General features: G+C 33.3%; 2 protein-coding genes and 1 long non-coding RNA gene across 3 annotated transcripts; 2 read left to right on the forward strand and 1 right to left on the reverse strand.

Moving 5' to 3' along the window:
• Positions 1–1,226: 1,226 nt before the first annotated feature.
• On the forward strand, positions 1,227–6,903 carry LOC132609412 (transmembrane 9 superfamily member 8-like). Its single transcript, XM_060323388.1, has 7 exons — positions 1,227–1,460; positions 4,217–4,381; positions 4,468–4,577; positions 4,683–4,791; positions 4,898–5,010; positions 5,145–5,295; positions 5,461–6,903. Exons 1-7 carry the CDS (start codon positions 1,353–1,355, stop codon positions 6,616–6,618), a joined length of 1,914 nt encoding a protein of 637 aa, XP_060179371.1. The 5' UTR covers positions 1,227–1,352; the 3' UTR covers positions 6,619–6,903.
• Positions 6,904–14,148: 7,245 nt separating this feature from the next.
• Positions 14,149–16,181, forward strand: LOC132611445 (uncharacterized). The gene is made up of 3 exons (XR_009571651.1): positions 14,149–14,259; positions 15,161–15,295; positions 15,859–16,181. It is a non-coding gene; the product is annotated as an uncharacterized LOC132611445 (long non-coding RNA).
• Positions 16,182–17,210: 1,029 nt separating this feature from the next.
• LOC132609413 (uncharacterized) lies at positions 17,211–20,223 on the reverse strand. Its single transcript, XM_060323389.1, has 2 exons — positions 20,002–20,223; positions 17,211–17,584 (listed from the first exon to the last, which is right to left on the reverse strand). Exons 1-2 carry the CDS (start codon positions 20,111–20,113, stop codon positions 17,394–17,396), a joined length of 303 nt encoding a protein of 100 aa, XP_060179372.1. The 5' UTR covers positions 20,114–20,223; the 3' UTR covers positions 17,211–17,393.
• Between the last annotated feature and the right edge of the window lie 3,644 nt (positions 20,224–23,867).

Consider the following 23,867-nt stretch of genomic DNA (forward strand, 5'->3'; position numbering starts at 1 on the left):
AAAGCTATTTAATTATTCTTGATTATGTAAATAATGGTACTTTTGGAAGAACAAGATCAATTGCTTCTTGAAATTCTAAAGCACCACTTATTCTGAAAAAAAAAAAAAACTGAAAACATCAATTATTTAGAAACGGAGAGAGTAATTTCAATGTAAGAAACAATGCAAAAATCATTACAAAGAGTTTCCGTTCTTTCTTTCTTTGATTTTCTCTTCCGTCTTTTCTATTCCATAACAACTAATTAAGACACTTAAATTGAGATGGAGGCAGTAAGAACTAAGGGGTCATTTGGTAGCTGGACAAGAGGTAATTTATTCATGTATTAATTTCTGCATTAACTTATACCACGTTTGGTAGCTAGGAAAGAGATACCTTATTCATGTATTAATTTCTGCATACTTGTACCGCGTTTGGTAGTTAGGAAGTAAGTTATTCATGTATAAAATTAGTACGACGTTTGATTTGCAAATTAGAAACCCGCATAACTAATACATTATAAGTTGTGAGGGAATCTATGTATTATTTTATGCGGAGTAGGATGGAATAACTAATACATGAATAAAAAATTGAAATAACAATTTTACCCTTATCACTCCCCACTTAAATAATTTCCTTTACTAAATAAATATTTTATATAATTTTTTATTATAATATTTTGTAAAAACAATATTTTAATTTTAATTGTAGACAAATATTATAATTTTAAAAAGTATAAAATATTTATTAATTTTTAATATAGCAAATCAACATCTAAAAAAATAATTTATGAATCACTAAACCCTACATAACTAATACATACATTATTAATACATGCATAATCCTAACCAGCTACCAAACGACCCATAAGAATATACTCCCTCTGTTTCAATTTATTTGAACCTATTTTTTTTTAGTCTGTGTCAAAATGAATGACCTCTTTCCTAATTTGAAAACAAATTCACTTTATGAATGATTTACAGCTACACAAATTTTCAAGGCTTATTTTGAACCACAAATTTCAAAAGTATTCCCTCTTTCTTAAATATCGTGTCCAGTCAAATGGTCCATATAAATTGAAACGGAGGGAGTATATAATTTGAACCTACAAGTCAAACTCATTTTCACGGTTATAGAATATAAAAAATAAAAATTCTACAAAAGTGGGGCCCGCAAGTGCAACCCATAAACCGACACGCAACAGCTTCACAAAATTCGATATTGTTAATACTCCACTCCTATGAAATTTCTCTCTCTCTCTCTCTCTCTCTCTCTCTCTTACTGTACACACACGGAAGGAAATAAAAACGGCCATATTTATAGCAAGGCTGGTCTTTTTTGGATCTGAAGAAACCAATTCCCAAATCGAAACGCCATGGGAACACTTCCTTCTTCTCTGATTTGCGCAATTTCTCTTCTTCTTACATTCCACAATGCTGCCTCTTTCTACCTTCCTGGTGTCGCTCCTGAAGATTTCCAAAAGGTAAACATTTTTCAATATTTTTTCCTGTATGTGCACGAAAATGAAGGTGCATTGTTGTTTTTTGTTTTGTTATTTTCGGGTATTAATTGGAAATTTGACTCGGAGCTAGATCATCACCTAGATTGATCAGTTTTTTTTTTTGAAAAATAAAAAATGTAAATATTCCGATGCCGCGTGTCGGCGTGTGAATTTCTTCATGTTTACGTACACAGAAATGGAGGTGCATTGTTAGTTTCGGATATCACGATGCAATTTGACTAAAGTTTGAAGCTAGATCGGCTTTTGAGAAATAATATGTAGATATTCCGATGCTGCGTATAAATTACTATATACGATGCAATTCTCATAGCATCAAAATGTTTGTGTATGTGTGTGCACAAAATGGAGGTAGCATGGTTATTTTGGGATATTAAGAGGCAATTTGGCTAAAGTTTGAAGCTAGATTGGCTAGATTAATGTGGATATTCCCAAGCAGTGTATAAATTACTATGTATGTGTGTGCACAAAAATGGAGGCGCATTGTTATATTTGTTGTTATTATCGGATATCACGAGGTTAATTGGCTATTATTTGAAGCTAGATCGGCTAGATTAATCACTTTTTCTTTAAAAAATAAATAAATAATAAGAATGTAGATATGTGTATGTATGTATTGTTGTTGTTTTTTTTTTTTTTTTTTTGTTGTTGTTATTTGCGGATATCATGAGGCAATTTGGCTAAAGTTTGAAGCTAGATCGACTAGATTAATCACTTTTTCGGAAAAATTAAAAAAAAAAATGTAAATATTCCTATGCAATTACTATATACGAAATGTGATGCAATTCTTCTCGTATCAAATTTATGTATTGTGCACAAAATGAAGGCGCATTGTTGTTTTTGGATATCAAGAGGCAATTTGACTAAATTTGAAGCTAGACTGCCGCTAGATTAATCTCTTGTTGGAAAATAAAAATGTAGATATTCTGAAGCTGTGTCTGAATTACTATATACGATGCAATTCCTTCTCGTATCAAACTTTTTACGTATGTGTTTGCACGAAATGGATGTGCATTGTTATTTTTGTTGTTATTTTCGGATACCTACGAGGTAACTTGGCTAAAGTTTGAAGCTAGATCAGTTAGATTAATCACTTTTTTTGAAGAATAAAAATGTAGATGTTCCAAAGCTGCATATAAAATTACTATAGACGATGCAATTCTTCTCGTATTAAAATGGTGAAAACTGCACGTTTTAAATTTTTGGTAGAAGTTTATTTTTGTTCTGAATATCTGGAAGAAAATGCTTTGTTACGTTATTTACGGTTTGATTTGTGCTAAATTTAATCATTTTGGTGCTTTGATTTGTGTGTTTATGCGTGGGTACAGTGGTAGAATATAATTGGGTTTGATCGTATATATTTACCTTGATTGTGTGAGATGTTGAATTCAGAACCTTCTGCATATACCAGTCTAATGAATAAGCAAAATCTATTGCGAGAAAACTGAGAATCAATAAAAATGGCATTGAGGCATAGTTATGCCAATGCTGAATAGAGAGACAAAATGAATACAATGATGCTGCAGAATTGGTTAATTCGGTAAAGAAGAATGGAAAGTTGTGGTAGGACACTTGTAGTTTTTCCCGGAAACGTACAGTACATATGTTTTTTGATCAGTTGATATGTGCATTCAGTAGATATGTGCATTCCGATGAATATATATGTGTACTTTTTGATAACGATGGTGTTTGGGCTGGCTTGTTTGGATCTCAACTAATCCATTGGATACCTGCTGCTTCACCCAAAACAAGTATCGGGTAACATTGTCCACCAAGGCCCAAGTATATGTGAAGAAATTACCTAGCTTTTCCGCCTCTATTGTGTTTGAACCCTGGTCTCCCATGGTCGACTCCAGCTCTATGCAATTTCAGACCACACGCTTGGTCTATGGTCTTGTTTTTTGGTTCTATATGTATATATACATATGTATGCATGCATGCAATTCTGATCTATTACTTGATTAAATAGCAAGAACAAGGGGTTGTTCCGTTGAGAGTCACTTTAAAAGATACGGTCTAGCATTATTGTACAGAGTCATTTTCTTTTACATTGACACGGCCTTGAAGACTCTCATTCTGACGGCATATGCAATCTGACAATGTTCCTTGGAAGATAAGGCAATCTTGCTCAGTCAGTTGGTTTCAGACTTTCTGACATGAAGGCAGCATGTAAATTTTGGGCTAAGTCATTTTAATATCAGGTTTTTCTGGGAGACACCCTTCCCATGATTCTGGCTAGATACTTCCCTCTTTTTTCTCACTTTCAGTTGTCCAAAATGATCTGTTCTCTATTGTATTCTGAACTATGAACTTTTGTAGTGTATTATCAATTGATTTGTCAAGTAATGAACATGTTCTCTAGCATGTATGTTTACTGTGGAATGGTTTGTAGGTGAAAGTACCAATTTAATTCCCTTGGAAGAATTGTATTTGTATACATAGCAGATCATGTAGAGTTGTGCAGTCACCTCACAAATATATAGGTCACAGAATGCCCAAAAGAAATTTTAAGCATACCTATTTGGTTTATGGGCGGATAATACAAGCTGGATAAATTGTAAAAAGATTTTGTTTTGTATGAAAGTTCTTTTACATGTTCTTGGGCGGTGGTGGGGGGTTATGAGTTTGTTTTTAAAAATCATAGGGAGTTTATACTTAACCCTAAAAGAAGGGAATACACACAATTTTCTGACTCTGGAAGGTGATGATGTTTGTTGCAGGGAGATCCTCTGTCTGTGAAAGTGAACAAGCTGACCTCTACAAAGACTCAGCTTCCTTACACATTCTATTCTGTTCCTTTCTGTCGTCCAGAAAGTATCATTGATAGCAGAGAAAATCTTGGAGAGGTGCTTCGTGGTGATCGAATTGAAAACTCCCCTTATACGGTCAGCTTAATCTACTACCCCTTGATTTATTTATTTTTATTATCTTACGATTACTGACTTCTTTTAGCTGTATGCTTACATTGCAGTTTAAAATGAGGGAACCAGAGATGTGTCATGTTGTTTGCAGGCTTGTACTTGATGACAAGACTGCTAAGGAATTTAAAGAAAAGATTGAAGATGAATACCGTGTGAACATGTAGGTCAATTATTCGCTTGAGAAAACTGTTACTTTTCCAACTTTTGAGAGGATTGTATTACTCTTAACTACTGTTCTTAACAATTTTCTGGATTCATGTGTCAGGATACTGGACAATCTGCCTTTAGTTGTTCCAGTTCGGAGGTTAGAGCAAGAAGCTCCTCCTGCCTATCAGCAGGGAGTTTACATTGGTGTAAAAGGACAATATGCTGGAGTAAGGAGTTTTATTTATTTTCCGTAACACTGGAGAACTGATTTTCTATGTAGAAGTGCTAAATTTTGTTACGGGGTACTCATTTGTCACGTGCGATTGCCTGCAGAGCAAGGACGAGAAGCATTTCATCCATAACCACTTGACATTTACTGTTAAGTACCATAAAGATTTGCAGACAGACTCGGCCAGAATTGTAGGATTTGAGGTCATGCCATTTAGGTTTGTTTTCAAGGCTACTCATATTTCTGTCAGCACTTATAGGCTGAGGCATAGCGTAATGTGTATGATTTCGCTTGCTCTTATTGTTTAATCTTTCGGTGCCAAAGAACTGATATGGCTTATTGTATTTTCAGTGTTAAGCATGAATATGATGGCAAATGGGCTGAAAATACTCGTTTAACAACATGTGATCCACATGCAAAACGGACGGTATCTAACTCAAATTCTCCTCAAGAGGTTGAGGCTAACCAAGAAATCATATTTACATATGATGTTGAATTCCAGGTAACTTTAGGGGATCTTGTTAGATATGGCTGTTCAATTTGATCATTACTAGTCTTTTTCATAACTTTATACATTATCACTACTAAGTTCAACCTTTTTATATTTATAGCGGGTTTTGGTTTCATAAAAGACAAACTTTCTATGTTTCTCTGGTTTGTATTGCAGGAGAGTGATGTCAAGTGGGCGTCGAGATGGGATGCCTATCTTCTGATGGCTGATGATCAGATCCACTGGTTCTCGATAGTAAATTCCTTAATGATTGTGCTGTTCCTATCAGGCATGGTGGCGATGATAATGCTGAGAACACTTTATCGTGACATTTCCAAGTATAATGAACTGGAAACCCAGGAAGAGGCACAGGAAGAAACAGGATGGAAACTAGTCCATTCAGATGTTTTCAGGCCTCCAAGTAACTCAGATTTGCTTTGTGTCTATGTTGGAACTGGTGTACAGTTTTTCGGTATGATGCTTGTGACCATGATGTTTGCCGTCCTTGGGTTCCTCTCCCCTTCAAATCGGGGTGGGTTAATGACCGCTATGCTCTTGCTCTGGGTTTTCATGGGACTCTTTGCAGGCTACTCTGCTTCCCGTCTCTATAAGTTGTTTAAAGGTACAGAATGGAAGAGAATTGCTCTCAGGACAGCATTTCTGTTTCCAGCTACTGTCTTTGTCATCTTCTTCATCTTAAATGCACTCATCTGGGGTCAAAAATCATCTGGGGCTGTGCCGTTTGGAACAATGTTTGCTTTGGTGTTCTTATGGTTTGGAATATCGGTCCCTCTCGTGTTTGTGGGCAGTTATGTTGGTTTTAGAAAGCCAACCATTGAGGATCCAGTGAAGACAAATAAAATACCCAGGCAAATCCCAGAGCAGGCTTGGTACATGAACCCAATCTTCTCAGTTCTAATTGGAGGCATACTTCCATTTGGAGCTGTTTTCATTGAGCTCTTTTTCATTCTTACCTCAATCTGGCTGAACCAATTTTACTACCTCTTCGGCTTCCTCTTCATCGTTTTTGTCATTCTGATAGTCACATGTGCCGAGATAACCGTCGTACTATGCTATTTCCAGTTATGCAGTGAGGACTACTTATGGTGGTGGAGATCATACCTGACATCAGGCTCGTCCGCACTTTACCTGTTCCTTTACGCTACCTTCTATTTCTTCACTAAGCTTGATATCACTAAGCCTGTTTCTGGGATCTTGTATTTTGGTTACATGTTGATTGCATCGTACGCATTTTTCGTTCTGACTGGAACCATCGGTTTCTACGCATGCTTCTGGTTCACAAGACTCATTTACTCGTCTGTGAAGATCGACTGATGACTCCCAGATTCTCCAGTTCCACTGCCCTTACTGGTTTGTCAACAAGAAATGCTGTAGAAGATTACAATTGAATATCCAAGTGCTTGTATCCCTTTAGAAATTTTAATTTGTCAACCAATTTTTGAACATAAGATTAATACAATATTTTAGTAAAATTTTCCAGTAGTAGTTCAGAACAAAAGCTTTCTTTATTGATCAATAGAGGTCTTCAGATATCATGTAATTTCTTACAACTTGTGAAGAGTTCCTTTACCAGTTGGTGAAGTTGCAGTTCAATACTTTCATCAGTTGTTCCCTGTGACAATTTTTAGCCATTAGACAAAAGAAAAAAGAATGACAAGTATGATGAAGATCAGATCCAGAACTTTGGTTTCTTAGTCTTTAAGGATTAAATTTGCATATTTAAACTTTATCAATTTTAATTACTATTTATTTATTACAATACACAAAATGTTTAAATGAAATTAAAATTTTAGAGAACTGGTTTAGTTTTTCAGAGATGCACTCTTTTAAAATGAAATGTTTAGAGTTGTAGAAAAGTCAAAACTCCATACACAGGAAGACTTCCAAAGATTCTACCACAACTCAGTGCTTCCTTACATGTAGAATCTGTTGTATTCAAACAAAATCTGTGTAAACTGAATAAAGATAATAGACTTTCTGCAAAGTTCACTGGTAATGTAAACCGAATGGCCTCATGATCTCAACTACATGCCAGATTACTATCAAGTTTCAAAGGCCAGCAAGATTTGCTACATTTAGTAATTGGTGCATCTGAGAAATTACCTGGGGGAATTCTTTTACGGTTCATTTAGATAGGAAAAGTGAACAACTAATAGTTGACGTGTATTTTTGATAAATATTTGGTGATAGTTCAGGTAAGAAATTCGCACACCTAATAGTTCAAGTAGGAAATTCACGAAAAAGTGATAGTTTAGTTTTTTTTTTTTTTTAATCATTATCTCATTCTTTTATGAATATACTCTATGAATATACGTATGTTTTCTTTGTTGAAATAAATGCTTTAAGAAATATCCAGTTTACTAGATCAGTGACTTCCCAAAAACTCACACTTGTTCAACAAAATAACTACTTTTATTTGTAGAATTTTAAGTTATATACTGATAGTGCAAAAACTTTTAACACAAATAATATAGTTTAACCTATCATTATATGTTAATTACCACTCTCATCAGGTTACCAATGAATACTTATAATAGATATAACATTTATAATAGATATTAACATTTAACTATCTTACTGATTGTCTAAGTCTTTTTTCTTTCACTGACACTGAGTCACACAATATAAAACTTATAACTCCCTAAAATAACCGGAAAAAAACTTTTTCTTAGATATCAACGCAATTTTCCTAGTTAAGATCAAAAGTAAGTTCACATACGAGAAAATCATGCTTAAAGATCCTCTTTAGTCTAATCTAATATTATTAGGACAAGGGTGTTGTGTAAGTATGGCAAATGTCACAAAATAATGAATAATCTCTTCCACCAGATTCTCCTATCCACTAAACAAAATCAATTCCCTCTAAAATAGGCGCAAAACAATTCTCCCCACAAACACTAAGTCCTCCTATTTCAATATAAAAATTCATCCATCATCTTTACCCGACACCATCACATCAAACACTATTTTATATCCAAATGGATAATTATAAAACTTCCCTACTATTTTTTTCCTTTCTCCTTGTATTATCCCAAGCCAAGGCTTTCAACATTACCACTCTACTTGGCCAGTACTCATCATTCAGCAATTTCAACAGTTACCTAACTCAAACCGGAGTGGCTGCCGCGATAAACTCGCGGCAGACCATTACTGTCCTCGTAGTCGAGAACAGTAACTTGTCCCCACTCTCGGGGAAGCCACAAGACGTGCTCGCGAATATCATGCGCGTGCATGTCTTGCTCGACTATTATGATGTCCAAAAGCTACAAAAATTACCTAACAAAACCATGAAGGCTCCGACTTTGTTTCAAACAACAGGTCAGGCAAATAACGATCAAGGGTTCTTGAACTTGACGGATTTGGGCAGCGGAAGTATTTCTTTAGGGTCAGCTGCAAAAGGCGCGACACTCGGATCGAATTTGGTCAAGTCCATTGCATCACAACCTTTTAACATTTCAATCTTGCAAATTAGCAATGTTATTATTCCTTTAGGGATTGATTCATCAACTTCTTCCGGCCCGTCTTCATCGCCTACGCGAGCCCCTGCACCCGGCCCGGGAAGTAAGAACTCGCCCGCACCATCACCTAGCCCAATTAGTGGGGCCCCAACACCCTCATTAGCTCCTTCGCCCAACATACCGTCTGCAGCCCCTGCCCCTGGTTCTAGCTCAGCACCTGAGCCAGAACCACCTGCTGCAGAGGCCCCTGCACCGGCCCCACATGGGCCGGAGGGTTCATCACCTAAGGCTGATGCACCTACTGCAGACACTCCTGCTGCACCAGCAACAGAGGATCATCATGATTCTCCAAGTGCAAGTGCTGTTTTAGGTGTTAGCTTAGTTTTTCTTGCAATATCAAATCTCTTTCTTGTTTTAGTGATTTGATAACAGAGATTGATGATTTTGTAGCCAGGCAGTTTTTTAATCAAAAATCCAGTTGTTGTTTCACATTGTGGCACTGTGATCAGTGACAGATTAATCATTAACTTATACTCCCTCCGTCTCATAATAAGTGTCATCTTAGCCAAAAACACGCACATTAAGAAATCAATAATGCAATGTGACCCTATATAATAAAAATAAATTATTTTTTCTTTTTTATTAGAACATGCACAAGTAGTGATCCTTTTGACATTGAAAATCTAACAATACTAAGTTACTATGTGTTTTTCCAATCATCATTTAGATGTTACTTTAACTTGTTATTTTTTGTCTAAGGGTAGAGTTGAAAAAAAACTAGCCAATTTATGTCTTGATTTCCTAATATTGACACTAATTATGAGATAAATTTTTTTTGGCTAAGGTGACACTTATTATGGGACAGAGGGAGTACTTTGTAAGCCAAGAAACTCGGTTCAACAGGGTTGTATGCAAGGGGCGGATGTAGCATTTTGGCTATGGATTCATCTGAACCCATAACTTTCGATACGAAATTTAGTATATATGTTAAAATCTACTAAAATCTCAATAAATATAAGATCTGAACCCAACAATTTTAACAGCACAAATGCTGAAAATCTTGAACTTAAACACATAAAATTTCAATTCTGAATTTGCCTCTATTTATTCACAAGAACAAATATGAAATTTTTCACAAGCGGGTTTAATTAGAAATTAAGATATGGTGAACTTCTGCAATGCAACAACACTCATAGCCTAGGCACGGCAAAAATATTTACCCCACAAGTCCGGTACTTCTTTATAATAAGGAAAAAGGGTCAAATATGCTGCTCTGTCATGCAAAAAGGATCAATTTACCGTGACCAACCGTAAAAACATTTCCCCCACAGTTACCCAAATGATTTAAATATACGCCTCCTCCGTTAAGGGTACTCCATCCGTCCCAATTTATGTGACATTTTTCGTTTTTCGAGAGTCAATTTGACTAAATTCTGAAATTAAATTGGATTAAATTAACTTAATATTTTAAACTTAAAATTTATATATTTGAAAACCGCATGAAAAAGTACTATAATTTATAACTTTTTTTCATATTAATTTAGTGAAAAAATATTGTCTTAAATGTTGGTCAAAGTTCATACAAATTCAATCTCAAAAAACAAATAAATAAATAGTGTCACATAGATTGAAACAGAGAGAATATATTGCAATCCACTACTAAAAAATCAGCGTTTAGTGACGGAATATTAGCGAGAGACCATATTCTGTCGCTAATTAACGACGGATTAGCTACGGATTTCTCATTTTGTCGCAAGAAAAGCAACTAAAATTTTATCTCATTATATTGTGACGGATTAGCAACGAAAACTGAGTTTCGTTACTAATAATTAGCGCGAATTTTTGGCGCCTTAAATTTCACTACAGATTTAGCAATAGAAGAGGCGCGACAAATTTTATTTTTAATTAGCGACAGATTCAGCAACGAAATATCCATCGCTAGGCCTTTAATTTTTCTACAAAAAAATATATATTTGCAGCAACGGAATATTTTGTCGCAATATTAATTATTAAAAGAAATGAATGTATTATTTAGCGACGGAATATAAAATCCGTCGCTATTCCGTCGTTAAATGTAAAAAAAAAAAAAAGATATCTCCTAGCTAGGGTACACATTATTTCATTTCCAAACACAGCAGCCAACACGGATAGAGAGATAGACTGTGCGAAATTGCTAACATAGAGAGAGAGAGCACAACATAGATCAAAATAATGTGAATCTAGGGTTTCTATTGTGTTTTTCTCTTCTTCTACTGCAACTTTTATCTAAAGGAAAGGTATGTTTTGATTTTTCTATGTTTTATGGGCAGTTTCTTTCTTCTTTATCTCCTTCTTTGTATTTTCTGACATTAAATCTATCTGTGTTTTCTTGCTTATTATCTAAAGGACAGAGTGTCTTTAAGTATTTTTTTGGGCTAAAATCGAAGTTGGGTGTGTTGAAAACTGTTGGGTTTATAATTTATTTGAAGGTTAAGTGTTGGGAATCTCTATTTCGGCCAAAATCTGATGAAAATGGAAATTCGACCTTTGTTTGTGCTAAATCTTGTAGGATAATATTATTTGGTGGTTAAAGTTTGTTTTAATTCGTTGCATGTCGAGAAAAAGCTTGAAGAACTCAACATTCTTTATATTCTGTGATTTGAAATCAGTGTTAGTGAACTGGGTTTCTTACTCGATTTTTTTTGTTTCAGTTTGTCATTTTTTTTAACTGAAAGGTGAATGATATTTTCTGTTTCAATAAGTTATTTCAGCTTGTTCTTCTTTCTTAGCAGCATTTCTCATTAGCAAAATGTATCATTTTGTAGCAAATCTTGCTTCCAAAGCCAAGTAATATTCACATTTTATAACTTGGATTTTTCTGTTAGAAAAATGTATTCTTTATTACTTTTAAGAAATACCCATTTTCTTGTTTTTCTTTTTTGTGTTAGAAAAATGTAATCTTTATTACTTTTAACAAATACCCATTTTCTTGTTTTGTACAGAGTGGCAAGAACCAACACCCAACAAGTGAGTACTATTTTGCAAGATACTTTTTTTTTTTTTTTGGTATAGATCAAGAAGAGCTGTATTTTGGATTGTCTGTTTATAAATGGTTTTTGTTGTAGATTGGTGGAAGGTTAAATTGGAGTAGAAGTTATGCTTCAAAGGATATTAGATTTGGTGTTGAAGCTCGAGCTGCAATACTTCAAGGTATTGAAGAACTTGCTGATGTTGTTAAAGTCACTATGGGTCCAAAGGTGAATTTTTTATCAACCCCATTAGTCAATACACTCTGTTTGTTACATAGATTGTTTATATATTTATATGTAAACAATTCAACCCCATTAGTGAATACACACTGTTTGTTACATAGATTGTTCATATATTTATATGTAAACAATGTTTAGTATAAAATATTGTGACTTATAGTACTTGAAATGTTACTGCATCTTTAGAAGCTGAAATAAGTGTCAGGTTGCTGATTGTTTTTTAGGCAAGCAACTGCTATAGTGGAGACATATTTTGTGCCTTACTTTGCTATTTGATGAACTGCTACTACATTTGAATGAGTTTTGTATCTGCACTTTGAGAGTTGTTTACTGTGTTTGAATGATTGCATTTACAACAAACATATGTGGTCTTTGAGATAGAAACTCCTATACTTGATTGGTGCCTACTTTTGCCAAATAAGAATTGATGCTACATTGCGAAAATCCTGAATAAAAATTGTTGCACTTTTAGTCATTTTGCTGTTGTATGTTTGTAACACTATGAAGTTGTAGTTGCAAGACTATAGCAGCCAACCGATATATGTATGCTTTTGTTACAAATGGGATATAAAGCTGCATTGCTGTTGATGTTCTATGTTGTTACTGGTGTGCTTTTAATACAGTATTTTTAGCATTTTTGTACTACTAATGCTAATGAAATGCAGTGCAAAAATGCTAGTTTTTCGGCATTTCTACACTGCGTTTTCAGCATTTCTGCACTGCGTTTCAGCATTTCTGCACAATTTTTCAGCATCTCTGCACTGCGTTTCAGTATTTCTGCACAGTTTTTTCAGCATTTATGCACTGCGTTTCAGCATTTCTGCACAACGTTTCAGCATTTCTGCACAGTTTTTCAGCATTTTTGCACTGCGTTTTCAGCATTTCTGCACTGCGTTTCAGTATTTCTGCATTGCGTTTCAGCATTTCTGAAATGCAGTGCAAAAATGCTAAAAATACTGTACTAAAATGCTGAAACTTAGTACAGAAATGCTGAAAAACCTATGCAGAAATGCGAAAAATGCAGTGCAAAAATACAAATACGCAGTGCAGAAAAAAAATCACTGCTGAAGCACAACACTAAAAAAATACTGAAACGCAGTTTAGAAAATCGTGCAGAAATGCTGAAACGCAGTGCAGAAATGCTGAAAACGCAGTGCAGAAATGTTGAAAAACTGTGCAGAAATGCTGAAACGCAGTGCAGAAATGCTGAAACGCTGAAAAATTGTGCAGAAATGCTGAAACGCAGTGCAGAAATGCTGAAAACGCAGTGCAGAATTGCTGAAAAACAGTGCAGAAATGCTGAAACGTTTAGAAAATCGTGCAGAAATGCTGAAACGCAGTGCAGAAATGCTGAAAACGCAGTGCAGAAATGCTGAAAAACTGTGCAGAAATGTTGAAACGCAGTGCAGAAATGCTGAAACGCAGTGCAGAAATGCTGAAAACGCAGTGCAGAAATGCTGAAAAACAGTGCAGAAACGTTTAGAAAATCGTGCAGAAATGCTGAAACGCAGTGCAGAAATACTGAAAACGCAGTGCAGAAATGCTGAAAAACTGTGCAGAAATGCTGAAACGCTGAAAAATTGTGCAGAAATGCTGAAACGCAGTGCAGAAATGCTGAAAACGCAGTGCAGAAATGCTGAAAAACAGTGCAGAAATGCTGAAACGCTGTGCAGAAATGCTGAAAAATTGTGCAGAAATGCTGAAAAACTGTGCAGAAATGCAGACCATATCTCACCATATCTCCAATAGTTCCTTTGGAGGATCACAAGATCTTCAAATTATTGAGAAGTGCTATCCCATAAAGAAAAGTATATTCTTGACGTTGACAAATGAGCAGGTTTATTCTTAACTTTCTAATATATAGGTGTTGATCGTGTTCGTTTCCTTTGAACTTGAATGCCAATAAAGATGGCTGAATACAATCTATGAATTACCAATGTCGTTTCATGGTTTTCAATTACTGTTTATTAACTTGTCTATAAGAATGATTTGCTTGGAATAAGAAATACGTTTTAGTAGGAAAATTGCAATGTAAATTGGCTACTTCAATTGAGTCTTTGTATATGTAAAACCATTATTCTAAGAAGTTACATTTTGCATAACTTGGGGGCTTATCGAAATTCCTAATTTGCTGCTAAACTTGAAATGGAGTGATTGCTGCCTGCTGTTGGTTTTTCGAGCCACATTTGGAGTTGGGTTTGTTGGTAAGAAACTGCTGCATTTTGGATCATTTGGCTGCTGAACTTCAGGTAAGCTATTACTGCATATTTTTGGTTAACCGTTACTGCAATTGGAGCCTTATCAGTGTTAAATGGGCAGGCAGTAGTTGCCACATTCTGTTGTATAAAACACTGTTAGGATCAAGGGTGCTATGTTGTTACATCTCCTTGTCAAGGTGTACTGTCTTAAAGGCTGTTGTGGCACTTTTAAATTCATTGTTGGGACAACCTTGAGATAATTTTGAGTGTTGTTGCACTGAGAACATATTGCTGCACTTGGTTTCTATTTTGAGAACTAAGGTGTAATGGTTGTGCAGTTCTGAATTTTAATGACTCCTGCCTTTACATTTTGTTGTTTTGCTGCTTGGCCATTACCTACAGTTGGCTTCTATGATCGGTAATGAATTGAGATTAAATGGTTGCTTGGTTTTTCGCATAGCATTTTGGCCTAATAGTGAACGACATGTGCTACTACATTTTATGGGTTGTTGTTGTATTTGTGATTTGGCCATTGCATCTGATGAATTAAGCTCCTACATATCTTGGTGTTGGAACTGTTGTGCTATAAGGTTACTTGTTGTTCCATTTTGAACTAAGCCATTGTTTTTTTTTTTTTTTTTGGGCTAAACATGAATCTGCATTGCTGTTGATGTTCTATGTTGTTACTGGTGTGCTTTTGCTGGAATTTGTAACATTGTTACTGCATATACCAAAGGCGACTTAATCTAAGGATGGGTACTTACAACCCCACCACAAGTCCACAACTAACTTAACCTTCCAGCTCTTATAATATACAAATGCCAATTAGTACCTAATTGTATATGCGAAGCTTATTTTTTTTTTAGTCGGTCCAAAAAGAACACAGTTGTTATTGACTCTTGAACACAGTTAGTAATTTCTCCCATTGAATACAATTTAAATTTTTATGCAGGGGCAACCCCCTGATTGCATACTAAAGGACGCAAAAAACACCAGCAAGCTAAGTTATTCAAGTTTGCTTGGGAGCATTAATCCTATGAGCAGATCTAGAGTTTATCAAGCTTTGGCAGAAGAAGATATTGAAGCTGTAAGTAGATGAAATTCAAAACTAATGAATTATGAAATAGGGTCACTGGAAATCATACCTTTCTTATACTTGAACATTTGGATACTTTTCTCCATGTTACTTATATTTTTGGTGTAAAGGGTTCTAGCTATGACGTGTAGATAATTGAGATATTTTGTTAAAATGGATGTGGTTGAACAACACAAGCATAGTGTATTGTATACATTTTCCAACCATCTAAGTGCTATTAATGCAATTGATTAAACTTATCAGTAAAACAGAAAGGAAAATATGAGCAGAAGGTGTAAACTTGTGGTATATGGTATTAGCTTAGTGCTAGCAGCCAATTAACTTGTGGTATATGGTATTAGCTTAGTGCTAGCAGCCAATTAACTTGTGATATATGCATTTTGTGGGGCTTGTTTTAGTTTCTTTATAGTTTAAAGTTTTGGTTTCAAGTCTGTTTTGATGTTGATAAGTAATGAAACATTATTGATTGAGAGTAGTTCTTTCTCAGGATTATACGGCTTAAGCTGTAACCGTGACAAGATATCGGATGGCTAAAGCTCTTTTAATTTTTGCAGGATGCCAAGGGCAATGATGTTGATCTCAGTCTGATATTGATCAATGTGAAGCATATTACGAAGCTGCTAGGGGAACAAGGAAGAGAAGAATATATGGTCTTGGATCTCAAGCACAAAGTTATCTGCTTTTTGTTGGAAAGAACAAAATTATGCACTAACAATACTTGATGGATGTGTGGGTTCTTTTGGTAGTTGACAGCTTGGTGTTGTCGGTGTTTTGGACTTAACGATTAGGATTTCGCTATCTATTTTGAATCTTTTTTATAAATATTATTTTATGTGAATGTCAGTTATTTTTAAGGGTATTTATTACTTTGTATTTAGTATGTGTTAACAGGTGTATTTAAAATAAAATAAAAAATTGGAAGAAAAATATTTGTGACAGATTTGCGACGGATTTTGGTCGTTGCTAGAGGGAAAACAGTAGGCTACAGACTGCGACAAATATTGTATTGTCGCTAAATGCAGGCACAAATAATTCAAAGATTTTGCGACGGATTAGCGACAATATTTTCGTCGCTAATTTACTAAAACGACGAAATAAAATATGAAATTAGTCACGGAATTCATAACAATAGCAACAAAATAATCCGTTGCTATAATGTGGAACGGATTTCATACGTCGCTACTCTGTCGCTAAGTTTGCTACGGATTTCATTTTTCCGTCGCTAATAGGTTAGCAACGTGCAAAATCACAACAGACGACATTCCGTCGCTAATCCGTCGCAATACATGTTTAGCAACAGATATATGCTGATTAGTGACGGAATACGTCCGTCACTAAATGCTGTTTTTTTAGTAGTGATCCACGATGCCCAAAGGAGAACTAGAAAGTGATGTATGTGAAATGTTGATAGTGTGTGACAAGTATAAATAACCAAGTTTTCTGATAAAGTCAAAAGTTATCATTCTTTTGTTACACTAACAATGCTTCAGATATTCGGGCGTGGTTCCAACATTTATAATAGTCCAAAACGAAGGTGCAACATCCCTAAATTACTTTCAATGCATAGAGGAGTAAGTTATCATTGGTTGCAGTAAAAGTTAACAATCCATTACTATCACTTATTTACAAAACTAAATTTGCTTACGGTGCGTGATGTTAATGCACTCGGATTTAATCTCAATATATAACTGCCCCCTCATTTTGAAAGTGACTGTCGTCATATTGACTCTATATAAGAATTATTAAATTTTAATCAAGTTTTTTATATCAACTACAACATAGACCAAATTGGACATCGTATAGCTGCTTATGTGCTAATGCTATGTTTGTAACATGACAAATATAGAACTTATTGAATAAGTAGTCGAGCCAAACTTTCCAGCTGAAAATGAACAATACACATAGGTAAACAAATGCAGTCCATGTATTATTTATGTTAAATCGAGTTATTCTTGTAACCATCGGAACCAGGTCTAGAATTACAAGTAGAAAAATTAAATCACAAAATGTGATTAACATTTCATGAAGGCAAAGCACCACTAGTAGATGAGTTTTTAATTAAACTTTTTTTTTTCTTTTCTTTTATAAGCTACTTGCGAGGATGAGTATCTTCAGGGTCACTAACTCCAGTTGCAACTTTGGCAACGTCAACAGCACTGGCTTCAGGTTTCTTCATTGCATACATAGTGCCGTACCAAACAGCACCTGTGATAGCTAAACCGACAATAGTCATTGTTGTAATGCTATAAGGCAAACGCCCTCTTTGATGTAGCACAGTACCTACCGAAACAAATTTAAAATTTAAACAAAATAAATGAATTTGAGATTAAAGATTTGAACTAGATCAATTCAAAGTCTGAGATTTCAAGATTATAATTTAAACTTAACGAATTCACGATTTAAACTAAATGAATTCAATGACTTACTTTTAAATTTTTAGTTCACCAAGTTAAAATACTACTTGTACTTCTTAATTTGTTCCATTCTATCTGACATTCTTTTGCTTCATACTTCTCACTTAATCCTAAATGATTCCGGATACACTCTTTATACTACCCTGTTAATTTTAAATGATTTTTATACACACACATGTAGTAACATAAATGTTTAATGTATGTGTCTTTATGTTTAATTTTGACATAGGACAAAAGTCTTAACTCCTTTAAACTTCATGTCTAACCAAAGAGTCCGGAGCCTAAAGGGTATAAAAATACACGATATAAACCAAAAGGAGCCTTTTATTTACATACCAAAACGGGTATAACGTGGAGCAGTCCACGTTATACCCCAAATTTTTTTTCCATTGTCAAATGATCACAGGAAAAAAAAAAAAAAAAAAAACTTTAGCGATATAACGTGGATTGATCCACGTTATGCAAATAATTTTGTATAACGTGGATCAATCAACGTTTTACAAATATATTTTGTAAAACGTGGATCAGTCCACGTTATACCTCTAAAGTTTTTTTTTTTTTGCGTAGCGCAGTATTAGTAAAATACTGCGCTATAGTGAGCACTAAAAAAATTTTTTTTGGTAAACTTTTTTTTTGCAACACGTGTGTTTTTTCATACTTTGACCAATGATTAGTCGTGCGTGAAGACTCCGAAACGTTAATATTTTATATAGGTTCTGATATTTTTTTCTGCGTACAATAATGTAGGCTCAATACATCAAGGATACGTAGACGTTCGGATCGTCATTTTAGGGGTTGAAAAGGTGCCCGAAGTAAGTTTTGTTTGAAAAAACTTAGTGTTTTTTCATACTTTGACCAATGATTAGTCATGTGTGAAGACTCTGAAACGTCAATATTTTATATATAACCTGATATTTTTTCTGCGCACAATAATGTAGGCTCAATACATCAAGGATACGTAGACATTCGGATAGTCATTTTAGGGGGTTGAAAAAGTACCCGAAGTAAGTTTTGTTTAAGGGTTTAAGTGTTTATTTTTTAAGGTTTTGATTTAAGCGTGTTATTTTTTAATCGCGACATAACTTTATTTTGAATATAAATATAATTCTAAAAAATATAGGGAGAAAAACTAGTTGTAAAGTGGTCAAACTTTAGATAGTCATAACTTTGCGCTCGGACGTCCGTTTTATGCGTTTTTTTTTTTTTTTAACTTGCATATTTTTTCGAGATCTATGCGGACAAACGGCCGCAAGGCGGTTTGGCCGAGACGATTTTTAAAAAACGCCTTTTATCCCATTCAATTTCAATTTTCCCCCAAATTGACCTGAAATTTTCAGTTTTATTTATTTATAAGATGATGATACGCAATAGATTTCAACGTAAAAATCCCGAGGTAATGTAGCTGTGAATGTCAATTTCACTTCTGCGGTTTTAATTTTTAAAAATAAAGCTGACTAATTTTCTCGACATATAAAGTTGACTAAAATAACCAAATAACCTTTCAAACAAAACTTACTTCGGGCACCTTTTCAACCCCTAAAATGACGATCCGAACGTCTACATATCCTTGATGTATTGAGCCTACATTATTGTAGGCAGAAAAAAAAATATCAGGTTTTCATATAAAATATTGACGTTTCGGAGTCTTCACACATGACTAATCATTGATCAAAGTATGAAAAAACACACTAAGTGTTGCAAAAAAAAAAGTTTACCAATTTTTTTTTTAGTGCTGACAATAGCGCAGTAAAATACTGCGCTACGCAAAAAAAAAAAAAAAAAAAAAAACCTTTAGAGGTATAACGTGGATCAGTCCACGTTATACCTCTAAAGTTTTTTTTTTCCCTGTGATCATCTGACAATGGAAAAAAAAAATTGGATATGTAAATAAAAGGCTACTCTTTTAATTTATATCGTATATTTTTATACCCTTTAGCAAATGTCTAATCAAATACAATGAAGTACTCTCATCAAATACGAGAAGTACTTCGTCTGTCCGCCCTATTTTTATGTGAAAAAATTCATAGTACAAGGATCAAATTATATAATTTTTTGTGTTAATTTAAATATAAGATCTATAATTTTTTTAAATAAAATTTATGTAAAAATACTACAGTTACAGTAATTTACAATTTTAAAGACATGAAATATCCAAATAAAAAGTTTCATCTGACTCTCCAAATAATAACTATTTTTCGGAGTTCCTTACACATATGTGCCAAATATGATGAATTCAATTAAATCAACTCTAAACACTTTAAATTAGTCTCTGATCAATAATACCTGGATTGTGGCCTGGTGGTCTTCTAGAGGACTCAACTCCAGCTTTTGTCACTTCTTCTGGACTCATCTTGTGTGTATCTGCCATCTTTCTCCATTCCTCATTTCCTGCCATAATTATGTCCTAATTTTGTGCTTTGTTTAAATCAACAATTTTTTTTTTTCTGATATCTCTAGTGGTTTATAACAATTTTTTTTGTAGTTTTGAAGGGCAATAAACTTAGGATTTCCAGTTTGCCTGGTTTTAATAGGAAGAGAGAACGTGAAAAGGTGACACGTTGTGATAGGAACATAACACGTGTCTGTTTCTAGTGTTCGGTTGATGACTCCTAGTATGTTTTTTTTTCTTTCTATTTTTTCCAATTATTTAATTTGTGATCAATTCTTTTTCTATTTGAAAAAAATAACATCGATTCCTTTCTAGCTTATTGTATGGTATTTTATTATTGTAACAAACAAAAGACGCGACATCTAATAAAAATACAAATTTTATACAAATTTCAAAACATTCAATTATTCTCTGCGTCTCAAATTATGTGTCACTTTTCACTTTTAGAGAGCTAATTGAACTAAATTTTTATTTAATTGAATTAGATTAACTCAATATTTTGACCCTAAAATTTATATATTTGAAAAATACATAAAAAACACTATAAGTTAGTGCAACTTTTTTTCAATCAATTTGGTGAAAAAATACATCTTAAAATGTTGATCAAAGTTCATGCAGTATGAATCTCGGAAAGAAAAAAGTGTTACATAAAATGGGACTGAAGGAGTAATTCGACTATATATTATGTGTTTTTCTATATATAGACGTTTAAGTTAAGAAAGAGGGAGGGGGTATTTGGTAGGGAAAAAAACATATATATACATAGATAGAGGGTGCATTTACAAATTATATTTTGTAAATAAGGAAAAGTATCTTTATGTTTTGTAATTTAAAGTCTTAAATAATATTATTAAGTCATTTTCCCTTTAATTTTTGGCTTAGCATAGTACGATATTTTTTTATTTTTTTTAAGATTAGTATAGTACGATTCAGTTTCTACTTTCAAAGTCTTTATCAAAAAAGATTTTTTTTCTCTCTCTGTTCCCCTCATCTTTTCAATCTCTCTAACTTCTCATCTGTAGCAGTTCATATACATCATTACTCAAACCCGAATTTCATATTTTTTCCTAATAACAAACGTTTTCATATTCATGACAAACAAGTATTTATTCTTCAATTGGTGTTTTATGGTCAAAATGATTGGTGTGAATTTTGTATTTTCTGGTATGTTTCATTTTTATTTTTGGGTTTATTATTTTGGGTATGAATAAAAAATGTATGAAAATGGTATGTTTTATTTTTATTTTTGGGTTTATTTTTTGGGTATGAATATTGTATAATTTAGGTATATTTTAGTATTTTCATTTTTATTTTTTGTTCTCACTATTTTGTGTATGAATATTGTATGAATTTTGGTATGATTTTTTTTTTAATAGAAAATGGTATGTTTCATTTTTATTTTTGGGTTTATTATTTTGTGCTTAATGTTGAGAAAAAACAGTACATTGTGCTTAATGTTGAGAAAAGACATGATTTTCGTGGATTTTGACTTCCAAATTAAGATGTAATTTTGAGAAATAGCTCTATTTGAAAAACCTCAAATTGCTAATTAAATAGTCAAAGTTGTTTGGGGTGTGAATATGTTACCAGCATATCCATAATTAGGATGCTCATTTTGGCATGTTATGACTTACAGTTGCTTAATGGAACAAGAATTTTGGTGTGATTCAGTGCTAACTAAATACTCATATTCAGCAACTGTAAGTCATTTTGGCATGTACTTATGGTTACGTGATTTATGGATTATGCTTTATTGCATATTAATTTTTTTTTACTGTATTTGGTATTTTGTACAGGTTTTGTAAGTTTTCTAATGTTAGGTTTTGCAAACTTAAAAGTATCGTTATGTTTTGTAAATACACCCTCTATCTATGTATATATATGTTTTTTTCCCAAAATTAAAATCCAGATTATGTTCCTAAAAAAGGGCCCAAAATCATGAAAAGACACATTAATCCCAAATCTGGTATGTTTTGTAATTAAATTGTCATATTTTGTAAATAAGAAAAAGTATCCTTATGTTTTGTAATTTATAGTCTTAAGTAGTATTATTAGGTCATTTTTCCTATTTGGTATGGCAAAATACATATTGTTTTATAAAATATTATAATTTTTTTTATGTTTAATTAATTGATCAAAATATACTAAAAGAAATATTTTCTACGAATATGAATTTTCTAAAATTAAGAAAATAATTTAAACAAGTATTATAAAAAAAGGCTAATTGTCTCCTTTAATCTCGCCACCTATCCGGACCCCTACACCCCCGCCCCCTACCCCAACCCACAAACCCACCCTATATCCAACTTTCCTCATCTTCCTTCACACCTCCTGCTTATCACTCTCATAAGTATTTGTTCAATTATATATCAAATATTTTCATTGGAACCTTTATCGGCAAGGTACAAAAGATAATAATAATAGGTTAAATATATTACTCGGACAATTTTTTATAACTTCTATCATAATTAATCAAACAAATTCTTTCATCAAATTTGTCGCTCGAAGAACAAATTTTTGATGGGTCGAAATGGGCCAAATTAATAAATGAGTGAGTCAATAATCCGTTCAAATTTGAGCGGGTAAGTGGCTTTTATAGGCCGTCAATTTTGTTTTGACTTCCAATAGTTACTCAACTTTGGGTAAGTGACCTCTATAGTCACTCAACTTTGTTTTGTCTTCCAAACACCACTTAACTTTGGGTAATTGGCCTCTATAATCATTTAGTCGGAAATATAATTTTCGGTACATATTTAATGACGTGGCAGTTATAATTTAAAAAATTAATATCACTAATTAAATTTATTTATTTAGGATCCAATTCATCATAATTAGTGCATATAATACTAACGTTTAAGATATTATTTATCACTAATACATAAAAATAATGAACTTGAACAATATATCTCAAATAATACTGCAAGACAAAAAAGTTAATACCAATATCAACGGTACGTTAATATCAAATAAGATTTAACTATTTTGTCAGATCGTCAAATCTTTTACGGTTGTTATTAATAGCCTCAATTTTGGTGATGGAGGAGAGAAGTCGAGAGGGAGGATTGAAGAACTTCAAAGCTGATGATGGTTTTTCAATTCTCCATTAGTATATACAATAATTAATAATTAATATAGTAACTTATACACAATGAATTAATATGGTTGTTATATAATTTAATGAAACTTAATAATTAGGGTAGGATATAATTAATTATTTGAAAATAAGATGAAAATAGATAAAAATGTCAAAAGAATAAGAAAAAGATATAATTTAATGAAACTTAATAATTAGGGTAGGATATAATTAATTATTTGAAAATAAGATGAAAATAGATAAAAATGTCAAAAGAATAAGAAAAAGATAAATAGAAATGGTGTTAGAGAGGTGCCACATTTTAATTCCAGCAATGACTGCTGCCGACCTGCTGCCAATTCACTTTTCAAAATAGTAATATTTTCATTTCATGTGTAAAGATTTGATGGCTATGTGTAAAGATTTGATGGCTTATAGTGATCGGCTCACATTTGAGCGTATGATGAAATGGTAATCAAATGATCCATACACTGTAAAGTAATCGACCCATGATAACATACTATTTTTCATTTCATGTGTAAAAGTTTGATGGCTTATAGTGATCGGCTCATGATAACACACTTATTTTATGGCATTTAACTATGTGTGATGTTTACCGCGAGAATGGAAATAAAAAAATGGGCAGCATAAGTCCTCCTTGTGGACGATCTCACTAGATTCTTACTA

Source organism: Lycium barbarum, chromosome 9, assembly GCF_019175385.1.
Source record: "Lycium barbarum isolate Lr01 chromosome 9, ASM1917538v2, whole genome shotgun sequence".
In the NCBI taxonomy this organism is placed as follows: domain Eukaryota; kingdom Viridiplantae; phylum Streptophyta; class Magnoliopsida; order Solanales; family Solanaceae; genus Lycium; species Lycium barbarum.

Coding starts and splice junctions, on each gene's coding strand:
- LOC132609412 (XM_060323388.1), top strand. CDS start 1,353: ATGGGAACACTTCCTTCTTCTCTGATTTGCGCAATTTCTCTTCTTCTT. Junction 4,578..4,682: donor GATGAATACCGTGTGAACAT/GTAGGTCAATTA, acceptor TTCATGTGTCAG/GATACTGGACAATCTGCCTT. Junction 5,011..5,144: donor TTTGAGGTCATGCCATTTAG/GTTTGTTTTCAA, acceptor TTGTATTTTCAG/TGTTAAGCATGAATATGATG.
- LOC132609413 (XM_060323389.1), bottom strand. CDS start 20,113: ATGGCAGGAAATGAGGAATGGAGAAAGATGGCAGATACACACAAGATG. Junction 17,585..20,001: donor ACCACCAGGCCACAATCCAG/GTATTATTGATC, acceptor TTGTTTCGGTAG/GTACTGTGCTACATCAAAGA.